We start from the raw sequence: 14,773 nt of genomic DNA, 5'->3' as shown, positions 1-14,773 counted from the left end.
GTTGTTCCTGTTCTGGATGGTAGTATCCAGGATGATGTTTCTGTTCTGGATGGTAGTATCCAGGATGTTGTTCCTGTTCTGGATGGTAGTATCCAGAACGTTGTTCCTTTTCTGGATGGTAGAATCCAGAATGTTGTTCCTGTTCTGGAAGGTAGAATCCAGAATGTTGTTCCTGTTCTGGATGGTAGTATCCAGAACATTGTTCCTGTTCTGGATGGTAGTATCCAGAACATTATTCCTGTTCTGGATGGTAGTAGCCACCATGTTTTTCCATTTCTGGATGGTACACATCCAGAACGTTGATCCCTTTTCTGGATGTTAGTATCCAGGTTGTTGTTCCTGTTCTGGATGGTAGAATCCAGAACGCTGTTCCTGTTCTGGATGGTAGTATCCAGAATATTTTTCCTGTTCAGGATGGTAGTATCCGGAATGTTGTTCCTTTTCTGGATGGTAGTATCCAGCATGTTGTTCCTTTTCTGGATGGTAGAATCCAGAACGCTGTTCCTGTTCTGGATGGTAGTATCCAGAATATTGTTCCTGTTCTGGATGGTAGTATCCAGGATGTTTTGCCTGTTCTGGATGGTAGTATCCAGAATGTTGCTCCTGTTCTGGATGGTAGAATCCAACATGTTATTCCTTTTCTGGATGGTAGAATCCAGAACGTTGTTCCTGTTCTCGATGGTCGAATCCATAACGCTGTTCCTGTTCTGGATGGTAGAATCCAGAACGTTGTTCCTGTTCTGGATGGTCGAATCCATAACGCTGTTCCTGTTCTGGATGGTAGTATCCAGAATATTGTTCCAGTTCTGGATGGTAGTATCCATAACGCTGTTCCTGTTCTGGATGGTAGTATCCAGAATATTGTTCCTGTTCTGGATGGTAGTATCCAGAATATTGTTCCAGTTCCGAATGGTAGTATCCAGGATGATGTTCCTGTTCCGGATGGTAGTATCCAGAATATTGTTCCAGTTCCGGATGGTAGTATCCACCATGTTGTTCCTGTTCTGGATGGTAGTATCCACCATGTTGTTCCTGTTCTGGATGGTAGAATCCAGAAGGCAGTTCTTGTTCTGGATGGTAGTATCCAGAATATTGTTCCTGTTCTGGATGGTAGAATCCAGAACGCAGTTCCTGTTCTGGATGGTAGTATCCAGAATATTGTTCCTGTTCTGGATGGTAGAATCCAGAACGTTGTTCCTGTTCTGGATGGCAGAATCCAGAACGCAGTTCCTGTTCTGGATGGTAGTATCCAGAATATTGTTCCTGTTCTGGATGGTAGTTCTTATCTTGTAATATCTTGGAAAATCTGTTGGGAGCTTCTCCTGGATTTTTTTTTTACCATTTATTGTGGACTTTTATGCAGATATAATGAAAATGGTTGTCTCACAATGAGGAAGAATCCTTCAGCATTCAGATGCTGATCTGGAACAGAGTTAAGGCAGGACCCATTCACAGAGACTCACCATGAAGATCCTTCCAGAAGCTATATCGTAAAGTCGCGAACAAACAGATATATGAAGCCCCATTAAAGCAGAAAAAAACAACTTAAATGGACAGAAGTATAAAAATTCATAAAAACATAATAAAAATCATAATGTTTTGGAATTTTTCAAATGTTTTAAAACAAACATGACAACTTCATACAGTTTGTGTGACACTAATATTTATAGGTTATCTACACTAATCTATTTTCACATCACTTTGAGGTGATCAAACTCTCAATCAGACCTGTTGGCAGGTTTTCTGCTCTACTGCTCGTCAGTAAGGTGCTCTCACTTGTTTGTTTATAATTATTCTTCTCAACACAACTAAATTAAAAGCAACGTCTTATTTCACTAATTTATCATTTACCAGTTTTTCTAGTTTATTATCATGTTTTCAGTCTGCAGTTATTTGAACGACTTGTGACTTTAGTCTTTTCAACGTCAGCGAAAACGTCATCTCCTGTCGGAGGCAACAAACGGCGGACACAGCCGTGACAGACACGTGTTCGGGCTTAAGCAACCAGAACCGAAGCGCGATCTGACCTCGGCCATGCTGACGTTCTGCTTGCGTCCTCGCGGAGCCTCGAAAAAGAGCTGCTCTTTAGCGCCGGTGTTCACCTGCAGCAGTTTACCTGTGGAGAAACACCAGAGCCTGGCTGACACGTCTTACTGCGACGAGGGTTCAGGTGGGAACTAATCTCAGGTGGACTCACCTCTGGAGTCCCAGTCGATGTGAGTGATGCAGCTTCCGGCTCCTTTACAGATTCCCACCCTCTTACTGGTCAGGACGTTGTAGATGTCCACAAAGGAGTCGTGGGAAGCCACCGCTAGGAACTTCCCCGCATCTGCAACACACACCTGACTCAGCAGCTGACAAGCAGCACCACCACACCTGAGTGGTGCGTTCAGGTACCTTGAGAGAAGCAGATGTCTGAGATGAGCTCCCTGCGGTGGTGGAAGGTCACCATGTCCTCCAGTGTGTCGGCGTTCACCACCAGGAAGCTTCCGTCGTTCAGACCGACGGCCAGAGCCTTCCCGTCTGGAGAGAAGGCGCAGCACCGCCCACCTGACAGGTAACGCAGGTAACACAGGTAACGTAGGTAACGTAGGTAACACAGGTATAGCAGGTAACGTAGGTAACACAGACAAAGTAGTTAACACAGGTAACGTAGGTAACACAGGTAAAGCAGGTAACGTAGGTAACGGAGGTAGCGCAGGTAACGGAGGTAACACAGGTACCACAGGTATAGCAGGTAACGTAGGTAACGCAGATAAAGTAGTTAACACAGGTAACGGTAACGCAGGTAACGCAGGTAACGTATGTAACGCAGATGAAGTAGTTAACACAGGTAATGCAGGTAACGCAGGTAACACAGGTAACGCAGGTTACACAGGTAACGTAGCTAACGTAGCTAACGTAGGTAACACAGGTAACATACACTACTCACAAAAAGTTAGGGATATTCAGCTTTTGGGTGAAATTTCACAACAAGCCTAAAATGCATTCAAACCTGTACAGGTTAACTTAATGTGATCTTCTCTAAGCTTTTAAATGCACATGTCCAACTGTTAAATGTTTCAATAAATTTTGCACAAGTTGCTGTTCTCTAACAAGGAGCTTAACGGCAAAAATCACAGCAGGTGTGTGATCCTTGAATTGACCAATAAATGTCCTGGTTCAATTAGAGCTGGTGTTTAAACAGTTGTGTAGTGACAGTTAGTAGTGATGTATTAATTAAAGGGAAAATGTCCTTAAAGAGGCTCGTTGGGAGAGGGTCTAAGATACAGGTGGATGGTTTAGATGAAGCTATTATTTTAGTTAATTCAGAGGGTTGAACAGGACAGAAACTATTTAGACACAAGTCAGATCCTGGTTCTAAGGATGCTTCGGAGACCACAACAGGCTCAACATTATAAGTTGAAGGAAGAATATTGTGAATTTGATCTCTAATAGTATCAATTTTATTCCTGAAAAAATACATGAAATCATCACAGCTAAGTGAGAAAGGAATACATGGCTCCACAGCGCTCCGGCTCCTAGTAAGCCTGGCTACAGTGCTGAAAAGAAACCGAGGGTTGTTTTTGTTTTCCTCTATCAATGATGAATAATAAGCTGTTCTTGCCGTACGTAAGGCTTTTTTGTATACGATTAAACTTTCTTTCCAGGTTAAGCGAGACTCCTCTAGTCCTGATGATCGCCATCTGTTTTCCAAACGCCTTGATGCCTGTTTTAGAGCTCGAAGCTGGGAATTAAACCAGAGAGCCTTCATAATCTTACCTAATTTCTTCTTCTTTAGGGGAGCAACATTATCCAAGGTTGTACACATTGAAGCTGTTATAGTATCAGCATGTTGATCAATCTGAGCAGGAGTAAGGCTTAAAGGGGGACTCTCAGTCATGCTAACACATGCTAGAGGGGAAAAATTGATTCAATTGATTGTTTAAATTTTGTAATATTATTGTCTGATAAACATCTACTATAGTAGAATTTATGTTTGGTCAGTGAGTAATCAAATAAAGTGAATTCAAAGGTTAACAAGAAGTGATCGGACAAGACAGGGTTTTGAGGAAATACTTTGAGCTTATCAGTCTCAATACCACATGTTAGAACAAGATCAAGAGTGTGACCATGAGAGTGAGTGGCTACATTGACATTTTGTGAAAACCCAGTTGAGTTTAGAATAGAGCTAAAGGAAATGTTTAAACAATCATTTTCATGGTCAACATGAATATTAAAATCACCTAGTACAATGACTTTATCAGTAGTCAGCACTAACTCAGACAAGAGATCAGAGAATTCGGTCAGAAACTCGGAGTAAGGTCCAGGTGGGCGATACACTAATGCTAAAAGGAGCGGTTTCTCTCAATTCCATTTTGGATGAGATAAATTTAATGTCAGGAATTCAAAGGTTTTATAGTTAGTTTTGTGCTTAGGACTAATTAATAATTCCGACTGAAAAATAGCTGCAACACCTCCTCCTCTGCCTGTAGTTCTAGGAATGTGAAAGTTTAAATAGTTAGCTGGCGTAGCTTCATTAATACTAACATAATCCTCTTGCTGTAACCAGGTTTCCGTAAGACAGAATAAATCAATGTGGTGATCACCTATCAAGTCATTCACTAATAAAGACTTATTTGGGAGGGATCTGATATTCAGTAGGCCACACTTTATTGTCTTATTTTCAGATTTTATTAGATCCATTGTTTTTATTTTTATGAGGTTTTCATGATTAACCCCAGAAGTGTTTTTGTGTTGTTTAATTCTTACTGCTGGGAAGTTGTATAAGGTCGGAATGGGGTTTTGGGTGGGCGGCGGCAGGTGGGAAGCTGCAGAAAAGTGTGTAGGACTACAATTCTGCCTCCTGGTCCCAACCCTGAGTTGTCAATTTAGCTGACTAATAAGAGTCCATATTGCTAGATAAGAGAGCGGCTCCATCCAACGTGGGATGGATGCCATCTCTCCTAATAAGACCAGGCTTTCCCCAAAAAGCGCTCCAATTATCTATAAAACCCACGTTGTTATCGGGACACCACCTAGACAACCAGCGGTTGAAGGATGACATGCGGCTAAACATGTCATCGCTGATTAAATTTGGCAAGGGACCAGAGAAAACTACGGAGTCCGACATGCTCTTGGCAAAGTTACACACCGAAGCAACATTCATTTTAGTGACCTCCGATTGGCGTAACCGGGTGTCGTTACCGCCGACGTGAATTACAATCTTACGGTATTTACGTTTAGCCTTAGCCAGCAGTTTCAGATACGATTCGACGTGGCCCGCTCTGGCCCCAGGAATGCATCTGACTATGGTCCCCGGTGTCTCTAGTGCCACGTTTCTGACTATGGAACTACCTATAATCAGGGTTTCTGCCTCAGCGGGTGTGTCGCCGAGCGGGGAAAATCTGTTAGAAACGTGAACAGGTCGGTGGTGGCCAGTGGGTTTTGGTTTGGGGCTACGCTTCCGCCTGACCGTCGTCCAGCCCGCCTCGGCTCCCGGCTGCGCGGGAACTGCTGAGGGACCGCTAGGTGGGCTAGCTGCCCTGGCTGGTAGCTCCGCACTGGCTAATGGGGGCTTGCTGACTAACTGCTTCCCTAACTGAGTGCGGAGCTGGGCTTCTAACTCACAGAGCCTCGCCTCCAAGGCTGCCAAGCTGCTACACTTAATACACCTACCGTTATCACTAAAGGAGGCGGAGGAGTAGCTAAACATCAGACACACCGAGCAAGAAAAGGCAGGGGACCGGGGTGTGGGAAGAGAGCTAGCAGCCATGCTAAAACCGAGTGCTTGAGCTGTTTAAGTCAGTAAACAGAAAGCCAAAGATCCCAAAAATAAATGCAATATATAGAACAGTGGTTTGGGAAGATATTGTGCGCTAAAGTGAGTGGTTGGTTAACAGTAGATAGAAGTTAGAAAGAAGTTAAAGGAGCCAACGGCTCGTAGCAATCCACAGTGATGCTAGGGAAACAGGAAATGACACAATACGTTACCGCAACGTCAGCACCACATACATACATACAATCATACATACACATACACATACATACATACACATACATACAATCATACTTACACATACATACATACATACATACATACATACATACATGCATACATACATACACATACATACATACATACACACACACACATACATACATACATACATACATACACACACACATACATACATACATACATACACACACACACACACACACATACATACATACATGCATGCATACATACACTACTCACAAAAAGTTAGGGATATTCAGCTTTTGGGTGAAATTTCACAACAAGCCTAAAATGCATTCAAACCTGTACAGGTGAACTTAATGTGATCTTCTCTAAGCTTTTAAATGCACATGTCCAACTGTTAAATGTTTCAATAAATTTTGCACAAGTTGCTGTTCTCTAACAAGGAGCTTAACAGCAAAAATCACGGCAGGTGTGTGATCCTTGAATTGACCAATAAATGTCCTGGTTCAATTAGAGCTGGTGTTTAAACAGTTGTCCTCATCATGCTGTTCACATTTTGACATCATGAGACCAAGACGACACCTAACAATGGAACAACAGTCCCTTGCCATTGCGATGCTTCAAACAGGACGTTCTCAGACAGAAGTGGCCACTGAGCTTGGAGTGTCACAGAGTGTCATCAGCAGGCTGCAACAGAGATATGGAGAGACTGGAAGAGTCACAGAAAGGCCTAGAAGTGGACGTCCTTTGGCCACATCCCGTGCTGATGACCGCTACATTGTGAACACTGCCCTGAGAAACCGGATGATGAATGCCACTCAACTCCAGGCACGTTTAAGAGAGGTGAGAGGCACCCAAGTGTCACGTCAGACCATTCCAAACCGTTTCCATCAGCGTGGTCTGCGTGCTAGACGACCTGCACGGGTACCTGACCACACCACCAGGCACAGGCATCATCGTCTTGCATGGGCCAGGGAGCATTTACGCTGGACGAGGAACCAGTGGGCCTCAGTGCTGTTCTCTGATGAAAGTCGATTCACACTGAGCAGAAATGATGGCCGGCAACGATGTTGGAGACGTCAGGGAGAGCGCTATGCATCAGCCACTGTTGTCACCAGGCCAGCTTTTGGTGGTGGCGGTGTTACAGTGTGGGCAGGGGTGTCCACTTGGTACAGAACTGCCCTACACTTTGTGAATGGTACAGTGACAAGCCCATACTACCTGAATAACATCATTAATCCAGTGATTGTGCCCCTACATGAACAGCACAGGCCTAATTTCATCTTCATGGACGACAATGCTCCTGCTCATCGAGGCCGCATCATCAGGGAACGGCTGTTGGAGACTGGTGTACCTCAAATGGAACGGCCTGCACTCTCTCCAGACCTGAATCCCATTGAAAACCTGTGGGATCAGCTGAGCCGTCGTGTAGAGGCTCGAGACCCTGCACCCCAGAACCTCAATGACCTGAGGGCTGCCCTTCAAGAAGAGTGGGATGCCATGCCTCAGCAGGCAATAAGTTGCCTTGTGAACAGCATGAGACGTCGTTGTCAAGCTGTAATTGATGCTCAAGGGCACATGACCAGATATTGAGACGTTCACATTTTTTGTTGTGGTGTAACTACCATTGTTGTTACCTTTTGTGTTGAATGAATTTTTTGAGATGAGGAAATCAGTAGTGCATCTTTCTACTTAAATGTCTTACTTTTATGATATTATATCACTGTAGCATGAACATATTGCATTTTCCATAAATTTCACCTGAAAGCCAAATATCCCTAACATTTTGTGAGTAGTGTATGTAATGCAGATAAAGTAGTTAACACAGGTAACGTAGGTAACACAGGTAACGCAGGTAATGCAGGTAACACAGGTAACACAGACAAAAGAAGGTAACGTAGATAAAGTAGTTAACACAGGTAACGTAGGTAACGCAGGTAACACAGTTAACAGAAGTAACGAGATAAAGTAATTAACACAGGTAACGCAGGTAACATAGGTAACACAGGTAACACAGGTCACACAGGTAATGCAGGTTACACAGGTAACGTAGCTAACGTAGGTAACGCAGGTAACGTAGGTAACAGGTAACGTAGGTAACGAAGGTAACGCAGGTAACGTAGGTAACGCAGTTAACGGAGGTAACGTAGGTAACGTATGTAATGCAGATAAAGTAGTTAACACAGGTAACATAGGTAACACAGGTAAAGTAGGTAACGTAGGTAGCGCAGGTAACGCAGGTAACGTAGGTAACGCAGTTAACGGAGGTCACACAGGTAACGCAGGTAAAGTAGGTAACGTAGGTAGCGTAGGTAACGTAGGTAGCGTAGGTAACGTAGGTAGCGTAGGTAACGCAGGGAACACAGGTAACACAGGTAACACAGGCAAAAGCAGGTAATGTAGATAAAGTAGTTAACACAGGTAATGTAGGTAACGCAGATGAAGTAGTTAACACAGGTAACGTAGGTAACAGAGGTAACACAGGTTACACAGATAACGTAGCTAACGTAGGTAACACAGGTAACATATGTAATGCAGATAAAGTAGTTAACAGGTAACGTAGGTAACACATGTAAAGCAGGTAACGTAGGTAGCGCAGGTAACACAGGTAACGCAGGTAATGCAGGTAACACAGGTAACAGACAAAAGAAGGTAACGTAGATAAAGTAGTTGACACAGATAACGTAGGTAACGCAGGTAACACAGGTAACAGAAGTAACGAGATAAAGTAATTAACACAGGTAATGCAGGTAACATAGGTAACACAGGTAACACAGGTCACACAGGTAATGCAGGTAACATAGGTAACACAGGTCACACAGGTAATGCAGGTTACACAGGTAACGTAGCTAACGTAGGTAACGCAGGTAACGTAGCTAACGTAGGTAACAGGTAACGGAGGTAACGCAGGTAACGGAGGTAACACAGTTAATGTAGGTAACACAGGTAACGCAGGTAACACAGGTAACGCAGGTTACACAGGTAATGTAGCTAACGTAGGTAACGCAGGTAACGTAGGTAACGTATGTAACGCAGATAAAGTAGTTAACACACGTAACGTTGCTAACGTAGTTAACGTAGGTATCGCAGGTAACAGAAGTAACGCAGATAAAGTACTTAACACAGGTAATGCAGGTAAAACAGGTCACACAGGTAACGCAGGTAACGCAGGTAACTCAGGTAACGCAGGTTACACAGGTAACGCAGGTTACACAAGTAATGTAGCTAACGTTGCTAACGTAGCTAACGTAGGTATCGCAGGTAACGGAGGTAACTCAGATAAAGTACTTAACACAGGTAATGCAGGTAAAACAGGTCACACAGGTAACGCAGGTAACGCAGGTTACACAAGTAACGTAGCTAACGTTGCTAATGTAGCTAACGTAGGTATCGCAGGTAACGTATGTAACGCAGATAAAGTAGTTAACACAGGTAACGTTGCTAACGTAGTTAACGTAGGTATCGCAGGTAACGTATGTAACGCATATAAAGTACTTAACACACGAAACACAGGTAACGCAGGTAACACAGGTAACGCAGGTAACGCAGGTAATGCAGGTTACACAGGTTACACAGGTAACTCAGGTAACGCAGGTTACACAGGTAACTCAGGTAACGCAGGTTACACAGGTAACGCAGGTTACACAAGTAATGTAGCTAACGTTGCTAACGTAGCTAACGTAGGTATCGCAGGTAACGGAAGTAACGCAAATAAAGTACTTAACACAGGTAACGCAGGTAACGCAGTTAACACAGGTAACGCAGGTAACGCAGGTTACACAGGTAACGCAGGTTACACAGGTAACATAGCTAATGTTGCTAATGTAGCTAACGTAGGTATCGCAGGTAACGTATGTAACGCAGATAAAGTACTTAACACAGGTAACACAGGTAACGCAGGTAACACAGGTAACGCAGGTTACACAGGTAATGCAGGTTACACAGGTAACTCAGGTAACGCAGGTTACACAGGTAACTCAGGTAACGCAGGTTACACAGGTAACGCAAGTTACACAGGTAACGTAGCTAACATTGCTAACGTTGCTAACGTAGCTAACGTAGGTATCGCAGGTAACGGAGGTAACGCAGATAAAGTACTTAAAGGTAATGCAGGTAAAACAGGTCACACAGGTAATGCAGGTAACGTAGGTAACACAGGTAACGTAGGTAACACAGGTAATTGAGGTAACAGAGCTGACACACACAAATACCACACTCACCCGTTCTGATCTCACCCACTCTGATCTCCCCCGTTCTGACCTCCCCCGATCTGATCACCCCCGTTCTGACCTCCACCGTTCTGATCTCCCCGTTCTGACCTCCCCCGTTCTGATCTCCCCCGTTCCGACCTCCCCCGTTCCGACCTCCACCGTTCTGACCTCCACCGTTCTGACCTCCACAATTCTGACCTACACGGTTCTGACCTCCCCCGTTCTGACCTCCCCATGTCTGACCTACACCGTTCTGACCTCCCCCGTTCTGATCTCCCCCGTTCTGATCGCCACCGTTCTGACCTCCCCCGTTCTGACTTCCCCCGTTCTGACCTCCGCCGTTCTGATCTCCCCCGTTCTGACCTCCCCCGTTCTGACCTCCGCCGTTCTGATCTCCACCGTTCTGATCTCCCCCGTTCTGACCTCCCCAATTCTAATCTCCACGGTTCTGACCTCCCCCGTTCTGACCTCCCCATGTCTGACCTCCCCCGTTCTGACCTCCCCCATTCTGATCTCCACGGTTCTGATCTCCCCCGTTCTGATCTCCCCTAGGTAACGTATGTAACGCAGATAAAGTAGTTAACAAAGGTAACGTTGCTAACGTAGTTAACGTAGGTATCGCAGGTAACGGAAGTAACGCATATAAAGTACTTAACACAGGTAACACAGGTAACGCAGGTAACACAGGTAATGCAGGTAACGCAGGTAACGCAGGTTACACAGGTAACGCAAGTTACACACATAACGTAGCTAACGTTGCTAACGTAGGTATCGCAGGTAACGGAAGTAATGCAGATAAAGTACTTAACACAGGTAACGCAGGTAACGCAGTTAACACAGGTAACGTAGCTAACGTTGCTAACGTAGCTAACGTAGGTATCGCAGGTAACGGAGGTAACGCAGATAAAGTACTTAACAAAGGTAATGCAGGTAAAACAGGTCACACAGGTAATTGAGGTAACAGAGCTGACACACACAAATACCACACTCACCCGTTCTGATCTCACCCACTCTGATCTCCCCCATTCTGACCTCCCCCGATCTGATCACCCCCGTTCTGACCTCCACCGTTCTGATCTCCCCGTTCTGATCTCCACCGTTCTGACCTCCACCGTTCTGATCTCCCCGTTCTGATCTCCACCGTTCTGACCTCCCCATGTCTGACCTACACCGTTCTGACCTCCCCCATTCTGATCTCCCCCGTTCCGACCTCCACCGTTCTGACCTCCACCGTTCTGACCTCCCCAATTCTGATCTCCACGGTTCTGACCTCCGCCGTTCTGACCTCCGCCGTTCTGATCTCCACTGTTCTGACCTCCCCAATTCTGATCTCCACGGTTCTGACCTCCGCCGTTCTGATCTCCACTGTTCTGACCTCCCCAATTCTGATCTCCACGGTTCCGACCTCCACCGTTCTGACCTCCCCAATTCTGATCTCCACGGTTCTGACCTCCGCCGTTCTGATCTCCACTGTTCTGATCTCCCCCGTTCTGACCTCCCCTGTTCTGACCTCCCCAATTCTAATCTCCACGGTTCTGACCTCCGCCGTTCTGATCTCCCTATGTCTGACCTCCCCCATTCTGATCTCCACGGTTCTGATCTCCCCCGTTCTGATCTCCCCTAGGTAACGTATGTAACGCAGATAAAGTAGTTAACACACGTAACGTTGCTAACGTAGTTAACGTAGGTATCGCAGGTAACGGAAGTAACGCATATAAAGTACTTAACACAGGTAACACAGGTAACGCAGGTAACACAGGTAACGCAGGTAATGCAGGTTACACAGGTAACTCAGGTAACGCAGGTTACATAGGTAACGCAAGTTACACACGTAATGTAGCTAACGTTGCTAACGTAGCTAACGTAGGTATCGCAGGTAACGGAAGTAACGCAAATAAAGTACTTAACACAGGTAACGCAGGTAACGCAGTTAACACAGGTAACGGAGGTAACACAGGTAACGCAGGTAACGCAGGTTACACAGGTAACGCAGGTTACACAGGTAACATAGCTAACGTTGCTAACGTAGCTAACGTAGGTATCGCAGGTAACGGAAATAACGCAGATAAAGTACTTAACACAGGTAACGCAAGTTACACACGTAACGTAGCTAACGTTGCTAACGTAGCTAACGTAGGTATCGCAGGTAACGGAAATAACGCAGATAAAGTACTTAACACAGGTAACGCAGGTAACGCAGTTAAAACAGGTAACGTAGCTAACATTGCTAACGTAGCTAACGTAGGTATCGCAGGTAACGGAGGTAACGCAGATAAAGTACTTAAAGGTAATGCAGGTAAAACAGGTCACACAGGTAATGCAGGTTACACAGGCAACGTAGCTAACGTAGGTAACGCAGGTAACATAGGTAACGTAGGTAACACAGGTAATTGAGGTAACAGAGCTGACACACACAAATACCACACTCACCCGTTCTGATCTCACCTACTCTGATCTCCCCCGTTCTGACCTTCCCCGATCTGATCGCCCCCGTTCTGACCTCCACCGTTCTGACCTCCCCAATTCTGACCTCCACGGTTCTGACCTCCCCCGTTCTGACCTCCCCCGTTCTGATCTCCGCCATTCTGACCTCCCCCGTTCTGACCTCCCCAATTCTAATCTCCCCCGTTCTGACCTCCCCAATTCTAATCTCCACGCTTCTGACCTCCCCCGTTCTTACCTCCCCCGTTCTGATCTCCCCTAGGTAACGTATGTAACGCAGATAAAGTAGTTAACACACGTAACGTTGCTAACGTAGTTAACGTAGGTATCGCAGGTAACGGAAGTAACGCAGATAAAGAACTTAACACAGGTAACGCAGGTTACACAGGTAACGTAGCTAACGTTGCTAACGTAGCTAACGTAGGTATCGCAGGTAACGGAGGTAACGCAGATAAAGTACTTAACACAGGTAATGCAGGTAAAACAGGTAACACAGGTAATGCAGGTAACGCAGGTTACACAGGTAACATAGCTAACGTTGCTAACGTAGCTAACGTAGGTATCGCAGGTAACGTATGTAACGCAGATAAAGTAGTTAACACAGGTAACATTAACGTAGTTAACGTAGGTATCGCAGGTAACGGAAGTAACGCAAATAAAGTACTTAACACAGGTAACGCAGGTAACGCAGTTAACACAGGTAACGCAGGTAACACAGGTAACGCAGGTAACGCAGGTTACACAGGTAACGTAGCTAACGTTGCTAACGTAGGTATCGCAGGTAACGGAGGTAACGCAGATAAAGTACTTAACACAGGTAATGCAGGTAAAACAGGTCACACAGGTAATGCAGGTTACACAGGTAACGTAGCTAACGTAGGTAACGCAGGTAACGTAGGTAACACAGGTAATTGAGGTAACAGAGCTGACACACACAAATACCACACTCACCCGTTCTGATCTCACCCACTCTGATCTCCCCCGTTCTGATCTCCCCTAGGTAACGTATGTAACGCAGATAAAGTAGTTAACACAGGTAACGTTGCTAACGTAGTTAACGTAGGTATCACAGGTAATGGAAGTAACGCAGATAAAGTACTTAACACAGGTAATGCAGGTAACGCAGTTAACACAGGTAACGCAGGTAACGCAGGTAACACAGGTAACGCAGGTAATGCAGGTAACGCAGGTTACACAGGTAACGTAGCTAACGTTGCTAACGTAGCTAACGTAGGTATCGCAGGTAACGGAGGTAACGCAGATAAAGTACTTAACACAGGTAATGCAGGTAAAACAGGTAATTGAGGTAACAGAGGTGACACACACAAATACCACACTCGCCCGTTCTGACCTCCCCCATTCTGACCTCCCCATGTCTGACCTCCCCATGTCTGACCTCCACCGTTCTGATCTCCACGGTTCTGATCTCCCCCGTTCTGATCTCCCCGTTCTGACCTCCCCCGTTCTGATCTCCCCGTTCTGACCTCCCCCGTTCTGATCTCCCCGTTCTGATCTCCCCCGTTCTGATCTCCCCGTTCTGACCTCCCCCGTTCTGATCTCCCCGTTCTGACCTCCCCCGTTCTGACCTCACCTTTCTTAAGTTTGCGGACGGCGACCATCCTGTGATTGGCTGACAGCTCCCAAATCCTCAGAGTCCGGTCGTCGCTGACGGTGGCGCAGACAGGAAGTAAAGGGTGCGCCGCCAGGCCCCACACCTCCCCTTCCATGTGACCCTGAACACAGCACATCGTTAACATCACCTGATTGGCTGAAGACTGATGATGTCATCATCAGGTAGAACATGGTTCCTCAGATTTCAGCGTCTCCGGGACGTCGACAGCTGTGTTGATGGGAAAGCTCCTCTCGAACCAGACAGGTCCGACACCTGTTGGGACAGGTTCTGGTGGACTGGTTCTAAAACATGTGTCATCCCAGCTCTGGTTCTGGAAGCAGAGTGGACCTGGGTTCTGTTACAGAGTGGGCGGGGCCACATCCGGGAACGTTTGGGGTTTTTTGTTTTTTTTTTAAAATGGGAAATGTTCTTTAAAACATTCAAGAAATTTTCATAATATACATATATATATATATATACATATATACATACATATATATACATATATATACATATATACATATATATATATATATATATATA

The 14,773-nt window shown here is 45.4% G+C and overlaps 1 protein-coding gene across 1 annotated transcript in view; it reads right to left on the bottom strand.

Moving 5' to 3' along the window:
* The window catches only part of LOC306774291 (echinoderm microtubule-associated protein-like 6), a gene marked incomplete at its 5' end in the record, with an annotated part of 123,291 nt that extends 108,925 nt beyond the window's left edge, over positions 1-14,366 (bottom strand). Inside the window, 4 exons of the mRNA XM_079264291.1 lie at positions 2,028-2,116; positions 2,198-2,329; positions 2,398-2,550; positions 14,210-14,366. Of these exons, the coding sequence (XP_079120417.1) occupies positions 2,028-2,116; positions 2,198-2,329; positions 2,398-2,550; positions 14,210-14,366 (531 nt within the window). The remainder of the gene's footprint in view (positions 1-2,027; positions 2,117-2,197; positions 2,330-2,397; positions 2,551-14,209) is intronic.
* Between the last annotated feature and the right edge of the window lie 407 nt (positions 14,367-14,773).

Source organism: Telmatherina bonti (genome assembly GCF_933228915.1).
Source record: "Telmatherina bonti genome assembly, chromosome: 3".
NCBI lineage: Eukaryota > Metazoa > Chordata > Actinopteri > Atheriniformes > Telmatherinidae > Telmatherina > Telmatherina bonti.
The sequence above is the reverse complement of the archived record's forward strand: the minus strand, read 5'-3'. Positions and strand labels throughout refer to the sequence as shown.